This window comes from Thunnus thynnus, chromosome 9 (genome assembly GCF_963924715.1).
Source record: "Thunnus thynnus chromosome 9, fThuThy2.1, whole genome shotgun sequence".
In the NCBI taxonomy this organism is placed as follows: domain Eukaryota; kingdom Metazoa; phylum Chordata; class Actinopteri; order Scombriformes; family Scombridae; genus Thunnus; species Thunnus thynnus.
In genome coordinates this window covers 26,789,754-26,803,755 of record NC_089525.1, presented here as the reverse complement: position 1 = coordinate 26,803,755, position 14,002 = coordinate 26,789,754, and the positions used below count along the sequence as shown (strand labels likewise).

General features: G+C 38.2%; 1 protein-coding gene across 3 annotated transcripts in view; it reads right to left on the bottom strand.

Moving 5' to 3' along the window:
- gria2b (glutamate receptor, ionotropic, AMPA 2b) overlaps positions 1-14,002 on the bottom strand; it is a 56,188-nt gene that overhangs the window by 7,847 nt on the left and 34,339 nt on the right. For all 3 annotated transcript variants that reach the window (XM_067599893.1, XM_067599895.1, XM_067599894.1), the window contains exons 4-11: positions 10,838-11,034; positions 9,261-9,314; positions 8,976-9,134; positions 7,024-7,191; positions 4,463-4,567; positions 4,224-4,331; positions 3,589-3,795; positions 3,055-3,422 (exon numbers count right to left, since the gene is read on the bottom strand). In XM_067599893.1, the coding sequence (XP_067455994.1) occupies positions 3,055-3,422; positions 3,589-3,795; positions 4,224-4,331; positions 4,463-4,567; positions 7,024-7,191; positions 8,976-9,134; positions 9,261-9,314; positions 10,838-11,034 (1,366 nt within the window). The remainder of the gene's footprint in view (positions 1-3,054; positions 3,423-3,588; positions 3,796-4,223; positions 4,332-4,462; positions 4,568-7,023; positions 7,192-8,975; positions 9,135-9,260; positions 9,315-10,837; positions 11,035-14,002) is intronic.

The following is a 14,002-nucleotide window of genomic DNA, read 5'->3' as shown; positions in this document are numbered from 1 at the left end:
TGTGACACACACTTCATTAGGATGATAATTTAGAAAATGTTGCATTACAGTGTTTAGATTTGTATTTCTTTTATTTTGTCACATTTCATACACATTGCAAGGTTACACTCAACCTACACAAAACCTGTTCTAATGTTGTCTCCCAATTTCATCATATTTGCACTCTGTGGGATGCTGTAATAATAAATCTTGTCTAGAGTTTTAATAGCATGCCTCTGTGATATAACAGACAGACCATGACAACACTAAACTGAACAGAGGTTTAAAAGAAATATGAGCTTTTTTCTGTCAGAAAAACAATTTAATATTATAATACATAACACTGTCTCCTGATCTGGAGTTCTCCTGACACTCCTCAAATCATTGCGATGAGACACAGATGACAGTTCAAGTAACATGTTGACTCATCTCTGTGGAACACATGACTCTAACCTCACTAGCATGACTGTCCAGCACAAGTGTCAGCTCTCACAGGTTATTCAATCTATAATGTATATCCAAAGATTTATATGGAATTAAATGTATTAAAGGCATAGGCTATGCAGGATTTTCCTTAAAAACAATGTATAGACTCATATAAATATAATCCTTCTCAATCATCACTTATGACCCACTAGAAGTGTGTGGCGGTGTATTTATCTACAGAGACCCTGCCCTCCGCCTGTATTTTCTTATTATTTTGCTGTGTTCGGGATGTTTCTGGGCATCAACCTTTAGGGAGTGAGTGTGTAGCCCCCAGCTAATAACAGCACACAGGGTGTGAGGTCGGGACTCCATAAAAACGTAGTGACCAGGTTACATCACTGTCTCCATCTCTCTCCTCTGCTCTCTGTCTGTGTCATGGATTTGTAAAGATAACAGGTCTCCGTGTCTATTTGAGTGAGGGCGGGGCTGAGCTACACACACACATACACACACACAGAGCAGAGAGGCAACAGCGGAAAGGATGAAGCGTGTGCTTCAGCTGCATTCACACAAAATCCAGTGTTGTGGCACCTTCCTGCAGGGATGTGCAGAGGTGTGGGCGTGTTTATCTGTGCTTTAGAACATAACTGCTGTAAAACAATCAGATAATAACGTTTTATTTCCTTGATTCACAGCTTTGTTTTTGCTAGTGCTGCTCTCTCTCTCTCGCTCTGTTGTCATTGAGCATTGAAGGGAAGAGGGGCCAACTTTGAATGAATCAACACATCCTGCATAGTATATCTTTAAGGAGAACAATTTACTAACTTTCTTAATAAATAATAAACAGGACATGGAGGATTTGTATGAACAAGACAAAGTGCACAGCCATTCTAACAGCTCTGTTAGGCTGCATTAAATGCTAAATGCTAATTCTAAAGCTAACTCTAGCATTGTAACAGGCTCACAATGACAACGGTAACATGCCAATGTTTAGTAGGTATAATGTTTACCATTTTAACCATCTTACGTTAATGTGTTAGCATGACATGGTTTGCTAATTAGCACTAAACACAAACTGCACATGAAGCTGAGAATGTAATTATTTTTGCTTGGTAATAAACTAAAGTATTGGGTAAATTGAAATTAAGAGCAGATAATGGCACTAGATGAGACATTAAAAGATAATCAAAGTGATTATAGTTCACCCTAAGGGAGACATGACTGTGTGTATCAAATGTTGTGGCAGTCTATTAGTTCATTTAGAAACACCAATGCCAACCTCATGGTGGCACTCAAGGAAAAGTCAGGGGATCACAAAAGTCTGTAGGATTCATTATCTGGGAACCATGAATGTCTGCGCAAAATGTTTTGCCAATCCATCAAGTAGATGTTGAGATATTTCTCAGGATGAGTGAAAACTTTGACTGGTGGCACTATACAGCTGATGGCACTATACAGGAAAAGTCAGGGGATCGCCAAATTCATTTATATTTATCATCTAGACATCATGTATATCTGTACCAAATTTCATAGTGAACCATATAACTGCTGTTCAGACATTTCACTAAGATCCAAAAATGTCAACCTCATGGTGGTGCAAGAGTTGTTGCGATATTTCAGTCTGGACCAAAGTGGTGGACCGATAAACCGATAGTCCGACACTGCCCTCCACACAGATAGGCTAGAACAGCATGGCCAAAAATATCCAAAATTTATGCATGAACAATCACAGACTAGTAAATTGAGGACATGGTATCATTTTTTAGCCACCAGTGAATCAATTATAGCAGCACAGCTCCTAACTCTGACCTTGTGTACATGAGAAAATCCACTAATTTGCATAAAATGGTAACCAGACTCATGGCCTGCTATTGTCCCAATGAGGTCGTAATGCTCATCAGCCACCAGAAAACCAAAGTTGAATGAAGATTGGAGATAAAATTGTGCTCTTGATCTTTGCCAGAAGAAAGCAATTTTCATCAATAGGTTTCTTTCATGTTAACATGCTGATATTTAAGCACTTATTATTTAATTTCATTAACATGTTACAATGCTAAATTCGTAGCATACTATGATGCATGATTATGACTATGATTATGCTACTATTGGCAGTAAGCATTAATTTGTAAGCACAGCTGTGGTTGATGTCATTATCGTTTTAGAGGTATTCTCTAATGAACTGAAGTGTTGAAAAAGTGGAAATTTATACCTGTGGGTAGTACTTAGACAAAAACTCAGTCTGTCCTTGTCGGTACCAAGTTTCAAGGTGATCCATTTGAGATACTTTATGTATTGTCCCTCCCTGGACACTCCTGAAGTGTTAAACCTCTAGATTGCTGCCTAATAACCAATACTGCTATACCTCAAGCCACACTGCTAGCATAACTAAAAGTACACTTTGTTGGCTCAAGACAGATAATGTGGTTGCATATTAGCTTTAAGATAAAAATAAATAAATAAATAAATAAAACTCTAGTTTATTCCTATTTTATTATTGTGAAATGAAGTGCATGAAGTGCATTATTGTGATTATTGTGAGGAGTTATTGTGAAATGAAGTTCATTTAGATTTGAAGTTATAATTGCATGAAATCATTATTTATTCTTGGTTAATTAAACCAAGGGCAACATGGCAGTTGATTTTTCTTACCTAGGTGATATGTCACAGCCTTGTCGCATAAAGGCACCAAGGGAGAACCACAGGCTGTTGAATATGCCAAACTCGTTAGTTGACTCATTGGTCTGGATCTGCCCGTCTTCATACTCCTCAGTGTGCCACTCATACGGGCTGAAGCGGCTGACAAGGAACAGCACCACACTGACACCGATGTAGGCAAAAACAATACACATCCAGATCTCGTAAGCCAGTGGATCCAGGAAAGAGAAGACGCCTGGTTTGGACTTCTGAGGCTTCTTGATCATGATAGAGATTCCCAGAGACATGAAGGGTTTGGAGAAGTCGATCACCTCCTCTCGTACCAAAGTGATGGTCAGAGGAGCCACTGCAATGTCTGCTTTCTATCAAACCAAAAGACAAAAGATCTAAGGATTAAGACAGTACTTATCCGATAGGATTTTATTTTAGATCTTAACTTCCAAAATGCTACAAAATCATTCTGAAAAACAAGTACTGTCTTGAGGTTTGCAACAAAATATCAACTTAAGTAACTATTTGGTAACTCACCCCATACACTAACTCTCCAACCATCCCGTTCCAGATTTTGGTCTCAGCATCTCTGGCTCCATATTTACCATCCCCCACTATTTTCAGTTGATATTTGAAGCCACAGTGCTTTGCTATCTCCGCAGCCAGATCTACACAGTAACCCTCGTAGCGGTCATTGTCTACAAAAAGGTCAGCGTTCTTTTTCAGCATTACATATGGAGCTTCCTGAAGGACAGAGAGAAAAACAGAAAACACTGTTCAGCACAAGAGGTTTGAATTGCAATGTAAAAAGCAGCTTCAAAGACAAGGGTTTCACACAAGGCTGACAGTTCATTATGAATATAAGAGGGCACTGGTCTTAAAACAAATTACAATCATGTGGCAAGAAATTAGCAGCATTGTGTTATTTTGGTTGTCAATCTGAAGATGAAATTCAAACATGCTACTACAGCAAAAAGTATCCTCTCCTCTATAGAAATGTGAGATTAAAATACCACAATTAAAACAATCACTGACAAATAATGTCCCATATTTTGTGCCAATCACTACATCAAACTAGAGAGGAAATGCTGGAAGTACAATTAAAGCAGTTTATACTTAATTATACAGTCATATATTAAACCATTTAAAAAGTAGTTTTTCCAAATATTTACCAAGATGGTGGTGACAATAACTGTTTTGTTTTCCATTCCTGTTGTTTCATTTGTAAAGACATCAGATTTGGTGACAGCCATTTTGTCAACCTCATTCCAGTATCCAATCTGTTGGGATAAATACATAATGACATTCATTAAAACAGCACACACAACATTAAATCTTGATTGCTTAGAATTTGAACCTCAAATTCAAACCAAACCAATGTATGTACATTGTGGAACATCCAGAAACGTACCTTTACGGGACCATTACTCTTTAATTCCATTATGTTCACTGAATAGTTGACTCTCTTGCCATGTTGATCAAACTGGATGTTTCCTGTCAGGCCTTCCACACGTACCTTAAAGACACAAAATCAAAGTGTTACAACAACAAAGTATCTTCAAACTGGCTTTCCTAGCATATTAGACTGCTGTGTCACATGAAAACAGCATTATGACATTAATTCTGTTAGTAGTGTCTTGTGTAATTCATCATACTGCGTTGTGGTTGACACAGGTAGTTGAATGAGAATTAATATGGAAGGAGTTAATTTGGAGTCATTTTTGAAGCTTGCGGAAAATGGTATTTTTACCTGGAGTTTTAAAGGAAAACTAAGGTTTATTACAATGTTGGCGACAATGCTAAAAGTAATATGGGGCAAGATGCATAAGCAGATCAGATACCACTTGCAAAAACAAAAGTGAGGGATGTGATGTCAACATCCATCATCTTTGACCTGTGGCAGCAACATCTTGGGTACCCTCACTTTTGCAGGTATTCATTTTACTGTTTGCCTTTGTTTTCTATTTCAAATAAGGCCTGACTAGCTGATCTGAATAACCTGAGGGTTGGATTACAACCTGACTGATAGTCTGAATGCTCATGCCTCTTGACCTGTCTGACCTTTTCTTAGCAATGTTGCCGCATTCTGATATCTCAGCAATTACCTAGGTGAGTAAAGCTACAAAAATAAAACCCAAGTTGTAATAAACTATTGTCTTCTTTAAGTGATTCCCAGCTGTTATGATGTCGCTAAAAATATATTCTAAGAGTGATCAACCAACTAACATGTCAACACACAAAGGTTTTGCCTTTTATCTGTATCCCTGCTATTCTGATTTATCCGTGAGACCATGGGAAGTCTTTGAACTTTTCATATTGGCCATGAAGCAGAGCATAGATGGGCATCCAGAGACATAAAAAAAAATATTCAGGGTAAGATTTAGGATATTCTATTTTCACTTTTGTCATCACTGAACTGTGCATAGGTAATGGCTCACAAGGCTTTTCCGTAATTGACGAGATGGTACTTGGCTATGATTCCATCACCCGGTACCCGGGAGGTCTGGACATGCATATAAGACATGAGGAGGAGCTGCCTTGAGTTCAAGACCTCCACGATTAATACAATCCTCAAAACCTCAGTTTTGCAGTGTGGGCTTAATAGCCCTTCCCTCCCTTTTCCAAGTTCTCAAAAGCATATGGGAACTTTCTTTAAAAAGTGGACTCTGCTTCCTGTTCTTTTCTCTTCTCTTCTCTTTTCTCTTCTTCTTTTCCACCTTTTGCTGGTGGTTACGTTTCTTGGCCCTTTACTGCCACTAATTATCAGTCAGTGGAATAGTGTAAAACTGGACCATCATATAGCATGTCTTTCATTTAAAAAGAGCTGAAAGGGAATACTTTTCAAATGTTGTACCACATGCTGTGTCTGTGCTGTGATCTTCTCTCCAATTTGAACACTGGTATTGTGCTCTTTCACCTGCGTTATAGCTCGGTGCGGAGCCCCCATTGAAATACTTTTGGACAATATGATAGCATAAGCTTTGTTGAGTTCAAGGAACAGCTAGGAAAATACAAACTCTTCTTCTCACAGAACCCGCCGCATGCTGCTCCCTTTGGGGAAACTTGGCTAAAGAAGGTGTGAGCCATGAAGATCGCAGTGTGCATAATCTTTGGCAACCAAACTGACCTCCTCCGTAACAGGTAATGGCCAAGATCACCTTGGCATGATCAATTCAGGATTGATCGATTGTGATGAACAAAAATGGCAACTGTGAAACTAAAATCTCACAAACTTCTCCCAAGGTCAGATGGATGAGTCAGAGTGGCAGAGACACAGATAAAAGGAAGACGCTATGTGGATGCTGTCAGTCAGTTGCTTGCTCTTATCAAACCCAAAATGACGACCTGTAAGCACATGGTGCAACATCACAGGGAAGTCAAATATGTTTTGTATATCTGAGGGGTATTTGATGCAAACTTTTAGTTGAGCCATTTTGTGACATACTGAGGGTTGTATCCATTATGTATTTTCAGATAAAGCAAATATTTTCTGAATATGAATCCATAAAATCCAGAGGTTCTACAGTGAGATGATGTTATCATTTGTTATTGGCTAAAAAGGCAGAATAACTTTGACTTGATATTGTAATCCAAGCTCAGAACCTGTAGCTATAACCTGAAAAACTTCAAAGAGAGAAAAGAAAAAAAAAAAAAAACACCACTTCGGTTTCACTTTGGCTGCCAAGCGTCATTTCTCAGCAGGAGTGAAGCTAATCTTGCCTAGCATCAAAGCTCAGAGGACGGTCTGTGGGTAGACCACTGTTTCTCTTCTGAAGAATAGTTATATCTGTGTGCGTGCACATGCGTGGTAAAAACATCAGTCTTTAATCAATCTCTGTGAAGTCCTTACTGCCTTTGTGGGTGTTGGTGCATTTCCTAAGGGAGATCTGCTGTTACCACGGCAACGAGTCTTCACCAACAAAAGGATGTGTATGGAGTATGTGTGTGTGTGTGTGTATGTGTGTGTGTTACCTGTTTCAGTGCTCGCTCGATCTCCACTCCCTGAGCCCAGGGAACAGCGGGATTGGCCAGGCAGTCACCATTGTTGGCCCTCCTAGTGAAGTCAATGCGCTGTTTATGCAGGTAGCGGAAGGCCTCCGTCATCACCTGAACTGCGTCGTAGGTCAACGCTGATGTGTACTAGAGCAGAACAATGGGAAAGGATTTTAGACATATCGTTGCCAAAGAGGTAAAAATCTCTCAACCCAACTATAACCCTCATCAGAAAGTTAACCCTCAACCAAGAATACAGAGGACCTGACCTATGTTCTAAATTTAAAGGATAAGGCTGATTATATTCTAAGTTTTGCTTACTGATTAACATTTGCTAAAAGACTTGAGTGTCCAGCTGTTATACATTGGTTATTTATTTAAGATTTACGTCTTCAGTAGGAATAAAGGGTTTGGGGCTGAGAGCAGTAGACAAAATACAGAAGTCACAAAGTATTGTGAGATGGACTAAAGCATTGTTGGTTTTGGTCTTTGGAATTGGTTGACAATAACAGTAACAGAGAATATTGCCAGCCATATCTTTTAAAGATGCAACTTTACATGTTGGGGTTTTCAAATGCCAGAGATAGAGGTAAATATTTTATCCAAAACACCGAGACATCACAAAAGGTGGAGTCACTAAACTGCAGAAAGCGCAGCACGCTCGTGTTTACCAGCCTGGCTAGTCAAAGATTGCTTTAAACCTAAGGACATCAGGGAGATTACAGAAGCAAAACATGTAACACTGGCGAGACAGAACACTCCAGGACAGTTTTATTTCCTTCCAAATGTTCCTTTTTCACTTCCTATGGGCCAAGGAGATTTCATTTGGGCAAAACAGTGGGGTTGTAATTAGTAGAAATGAGTTTCTTTGCTCCACTGCAGATGACTTTGACTTGTCTCAACAGCATCCGTGCATTTTAATACTGTGTACGATGGTTTGAGGCATAATACAATGAAACTGTCAAGTCTGAGCCTCAAGCCAAAGCATGAACCTCAAGCGCAATCTCGACATCCACTTGTTAGAGATAGAACAATTAGTTGACACAAAAAACAAAAAAGTAGACTGACGCTCACATTGCCTTGTGATACTTTAAGTCCTAACATTAAATTTACCCATAGAACAAATCAGGATTGACTATTATATCATTAGTCCCTTTTGAAATAAAGTATCCTCCTCTACACTCCCACTGCTCCTTATCCTCCTCCATCCTGTTATTTAGGCATCTTGTCTTAATTATAATGGATACAATATATTAGATGTCTGGTGCCGGTGCTCTTTTTTAGTCATCTTGTGTTTATGTTCTGCGTTGCACTAAAGTTTATTCTATGTAGTAAATGTCAGAATGATTTTTCACCCAGACTCAAACCCCTCACAGCAGACTGGCTGGGTGGCAATAAAAAGAAACTTGAACTTTGACAATTTTGCGGACAAAAGGTAAGAGAATATTTTTGGCGATGGCTGATATTAACAGTGTCTGGCTTTTGAGACAAAGAGTCGGAGTAAACTTCAGTTTTGATAGAGAGCTCATCTTGTATTGGTTACATCAAAGGGGTAGTATATGCAGTAAATACAATAATCACTCAATTCAATAGCATAACATCCTTATTTTATTTTCATTTAAAGCATATAAAGTTATATAATTCTAGCACCGAAGCCTAGACAAGAAACCCAGGAGACTCAACTCAAGGGAAAATGTAGTTTTGTGTAACAGTGCAGTATAAGAATCTTTCCTGAGAGACACACATAGTGTGTACGTGTGAGTATAAAGTTAGGTGACACAGATGGAAACAGCAGAATTCACTTCAAAGTTACAAACACATTAGAACAACTCAGGTACCTTTAAGTGCTTACAAGGACGTTTTCAAGCAGCAATCACATCCTGCAAATATACAAGGTTAGATATACAAGACGTGTGCATGCTTAAACTCACCCTTATTTTACTGTCAGCACCAGGATACTCCTTCTCTTCAAGAGCCTCCCATCTCTGGTCAAACTTGGACACCAAAGGATCATCAAAATCAACAATCTGAAAGCCGGACACATTGGCACCACCATATTGGATTTTGGACAGGTCTCCATCAATGAAACCCTGAAACATGAAAATGGAAACCCAATTATTGTCACTGTGGTTGCTGCATAACAGTAAAGGGAACTGAAGAAACATAGAAAGTGATAACACAATCACTCAATACGTGTAGAAGTATTTTACACTTACCAGGTTGGCTATAATGTAGTGGTAACCTTTAACATGTCTTCCAATTGTGATGACCTGCAGGGTTATGAGACGTACATATGTAAAAGAGATATATGAGACACGTTCCACTAGAATAAATCAATAATTATAGCAAGATAGTTTAATAAAAGCCTCTGAAAAGTTTGACTTGTACACAATTTTGACTTTGCCAACAGTTTTAATAACTGCGTGTTATTTCAAAGGAAGCATTTTCTGTCACTATTATTACAACTTCCAGGACAAATTCCTTGTTAAACCAAGACTGTGACAACCAGAGATAAGACAATCATAAATATAAAACTAATAATATCCAAACTACACAAATCTACCATTAAATTCAGACATTATAATTTTCTACTATCAACCCTAACATGGCTGACAGTCCTGGCCATTATCACTGAATAAAAAAAAACTGTGGCGTTCACAGTCACAAATAATGCTAGACAGAGATATTCTATTCCAAAGCCACTTCCCTTATCAGTAAAGCAACAGGAGAAAAAAAAATATCTCAGTTATGGACCATTTCAGTGCCTCACATAAATGACACACCTGAAACTAATCGCACTGCTTGACCGGCACCAGCGTTTGTCTGGACCACTACTTGAAACAGATTTGAATAATAACGTCTTGTATCTCATACGGAAATGTATTTGACATGAAGCAAGAAACTTCCACCCAAGCGGACTCTGTTTTTCTCCGATAAACAGGCGCTGAGGCTGCAGACATTGATTTCATTCAGCCTTCTGTTAAACATACATGCTTTAAATGCTAATCAATAAGCCTCTCTCATGGGTAAAAGGTAGAGTAAAAATAACCTGTTTATGTGCATCTGTTTTGCCTTTAATTGCAGTTTTGTTTACAGCCTAAATGAACAATTAGTGTAATTGTTGTGGTGCCTTTCTATATCTGCTGGAATGCTGGGTCCATGACATTGTTCTTTTTCCAAGTGCTGTATCAGATGCATATATTTTGGCTGAATATCATTTTTGTCCTATAGGAACAATTAAAGGACAATGGTTGTTAACATATCCTGCATTCTCTTGCTAAAAAATATTATTACCGTTGATCATTTCCCAGTGCAATTTATACTTCCTATTGCATTCTCACATAATGAGATACTATTAATTTTTCCTTCATCTTGGCTGTATTCAAATTAGAGAGTGCTAATTCTGTGCTTTAATTGTGTAAAATTATGATTTATTTTCTGTCCAGTTAATGCCCTGTAGTTAGTGAAAGTCTTGCATTTGTTTGTCTGATGGCTTGACTGGGTTTGAGCAACATGAGGAGAATCAGAAAAGAAAAAAAATGTGAAAATGTGAAAATTTGTTGCCTGATATCAATGTTCTAATGCAACACTATGTTATCAAAAAGGGGGAGCAAAGTTAAACAAGAACTAACCCCCATATCTAATCAAATATCTAATCAAAATACAGTATGTATCTAACACAACTTGCTGGCATTGCATACAAAATTTTTAGGAGATGCTGAATATTGTTGCTTCTGCGATTGGTATCTACTTGACCAGAATACCAGCATGATGATGAAACTCTACACTGTACCTGCTCCATGATGTCTTTTACTTTGTCCTGTTCACAGTCCAGGATCACCCTCCTCTCCTTCTTGTTCTCCAGGTCCTGGAACAGCGAGCGATAAGCCTCATCCTTCCTCTCATCCTTCAGGTTCCCCACATTGATGGCTGTCACCTGCCACTTCCTCTCTGCCGCTGTGTCCAGAACAACCTGCAGTGTCGTCAGGCCTGAGAATAAAATTGAATGGGGATCAAAACTTAATTCATACTTTGTTTTTTGTTGTTTTTGAGAGGTATCTGTTGAAATCCTACCGAAAAACCAGTAGACCTTTCACAGTAATGTCTTGGGTGTTTTGGGTATAAACCATTTTCATTGATTCATTATGGGAAAAGCCACAGACAAATTTTGGAGGCAGCCACAAATGAAGTAAGTCAAAGCAACAGAGCGACAACAAAACTGGCAGAAGCAGCAAAAAAATATGAAAATAAATGAAAACCAATTTATAAGGAAGACAAAATGCATTGAATAAAATGGATGAACATAGTTCTTCTATCGCAGATTCGCTGCATTGCATTCACTGTCTGCTTATTGAAAGCCTGTGGAGGTTTTACAGCGACTCAGTGCCTTATATAAAGAGCTCATCAAGATGAGTCACCAGTATTCTGGCATGAACTTGACCAACATGTGGGAGGAAAGTGTGTCTAACAATACACTTGACTCTATCAACACAAACGGTTCATATGACTGCTTTATGACAGCATTTTTGAGCAACTTTCTGTAGCAACTTTCTGAAGCATTACCTAGTCAGGGTCTCATCTGTTCTGGAGCTTTCAATTGCATTATAAAGTTTGAGCACCTACACTTACATGAACATTAAGCAAATGTTTTGCTAATGCATAACAAGCTGATTAATTGGTCCCTGTATGGAGATTGTTTTGTCATCTGCTGTTTTTAAAGTCAAGAATGGTATGTAATGCTCAAAGTTGTTGCCAATTCCCATTCCCAACCCTTCTCCTGGCCTGTAGGGAGGGTGTAGACAACCTCCTTTACCTACATCCCTCAATGGCTTCCCACCAGTGGAAACTTACAAATGTGTTTGCACAAAGCACTCAGCCACACCTGAAACAATTGAACCCTGCTCCTTATGGCATTGGTTGTGTGGTAAAACAGTCTTTACGTCAATATCTTCCTTTGGATTCACTTGGTTTGGCTTTATTCTTTAGCTAAAAATGATACAGTGAGAAACAGTCATAGCTGCAGTGTCTGAGTCATTTAATTGCATGTTGCACCTGTCCATCGCTCTGTAGTGCAGTGAGTTAAAGACAAAGACTGACCACACTGTCTATTTTAACTTATATTCCTATCACCCTCTCTCTATCTTGTTTCACAGCTGAATCTCTGCTGATATTGATCCCTGGTCTGCAGAGGGTAGCTGGAGAGTCGTTTGATAAAAGGGTCGAGTGTTTCATTCCGCCTTGCTACAGTGAGGTGAATTACAGATGTAATCAATTCATGCGACACGGCGGTGGTTTTATGATGGTGTGGAGGAAAGTGGAGGAAAATGGAGTCTTTCAGTTTTATCTGAGTGAACTATACATCATAATTACAGTAAGGTCATTATGGTCTGGTTAAATTTGACTGTTTCATCGATGCTTATTAAAAGAGATAATTAGAATTCAGAGTGATTTACAGTGAGGATAACGCAAGGACAAAAGCAAAATCTTCTAGTAAATGTTGATTCTGTATTAATGGTAGTTAAGGTTAAATTATAATTTTAGACAATTATTGTCTTTGAACTGTATATGAGGTGGAGCTATCCTTGTATAATGCATAGTATACATGTATAATGTACTCAGTTAGGCCTACAGTATTATTGTAAATTGTTTAATACACTGGGTGATCAAGGGTTTTTAATTTAGTTTCTCGTATTTTGAATGGTTTTTGATATATTTGAGAAAATCAAAGGCTGTAATGAAGCAGTCTGAGTCACTGTTTTGAATGAATAATCATAGTTGGAAGGTTACTAATTTCGGCTGTTGCTATGCTACCGCTTCTCCTACTCATAAGAAAGTAACAGTTATTCCAACGTTGAGAAAAATAGTGCCAAGAATACTGTACTCTATATTGACCAAATTATATACTATAAACAATACCTCTTCTTTGATCACTGTTAGTGGTTTAATCTACCTAGACCAGTGTAGGTATAATTATAAAAAATATCTGAAAAAAAACCCAAAAACTATTACATTGTGCATTTTTTTTAAAACCACACAGCTTGTAATGGATTATTAAATACTTAAACTGTGGTCACGAAAAATATTTGTTTCTATTTGGTTGGCAGGTGTTCATTTAAATCGTTGACTATAGGTGTTTAGTTATACAATTCTGTTGAACCCATAGACCCAGTTTTCAAAGTTAAGCCACAAAGTATTGTCAAAGCTACAGCTGTGCTTTGAGCTAAATGCTAATGCTAAAATCATGCTAACAATGAAATTGCTAACATGCTGACATTTAGCATGTATGATATACTAAAAAATAGCTATGCGCACAGCTCCAAGTCTTGAACAGAGTATCGGGTGCATGGTTGTGACAAGGATGAAACAAACAAAACACCAGCACTCACAGATCTATCTTCTTATTATTTTTTGTGGACAGAAAATGACATGTTTCAGCCAGAGGCCATCGCCGCATGTATAATATAACCATGTTCACCGTCTTAGCTTAGCATGTTAGCATTTACTAATTTAGCACTTAACACAATGCAGATGCAGTTGATGGGAATGTCATTAGTTTTACAGGTATTTTGTCATAAACCAAAGTATTGGTGAAATTTAAAAATGGCCCACTGATGATGCTAGATGAAAAGTCAGGGGATCATTAAAGTCATTACAATTGATTTTGAAGGAATAATGAATGTCTGCACCTAATTTCATGGCTATCCATCCGATAATTCTCAAGATATTTCTCTCAGAACTACAAATGCCAACTTCCTGGTGGTGCAACAGTGTTGAGGAAATGTCATGGGATCACCAAAGTTATTAGGATTCATGGTGTGGGAACCACAGATGTCTGTACAACATTTTGTGCCAATCCATCTGGTGTATGTGTATATTTTACTCACATTGAAACTTTTGCCTTGCTGGTGGTGCAAAATGAAAATTCATAGGATCACTATATTCATTAGAATTGCCATCT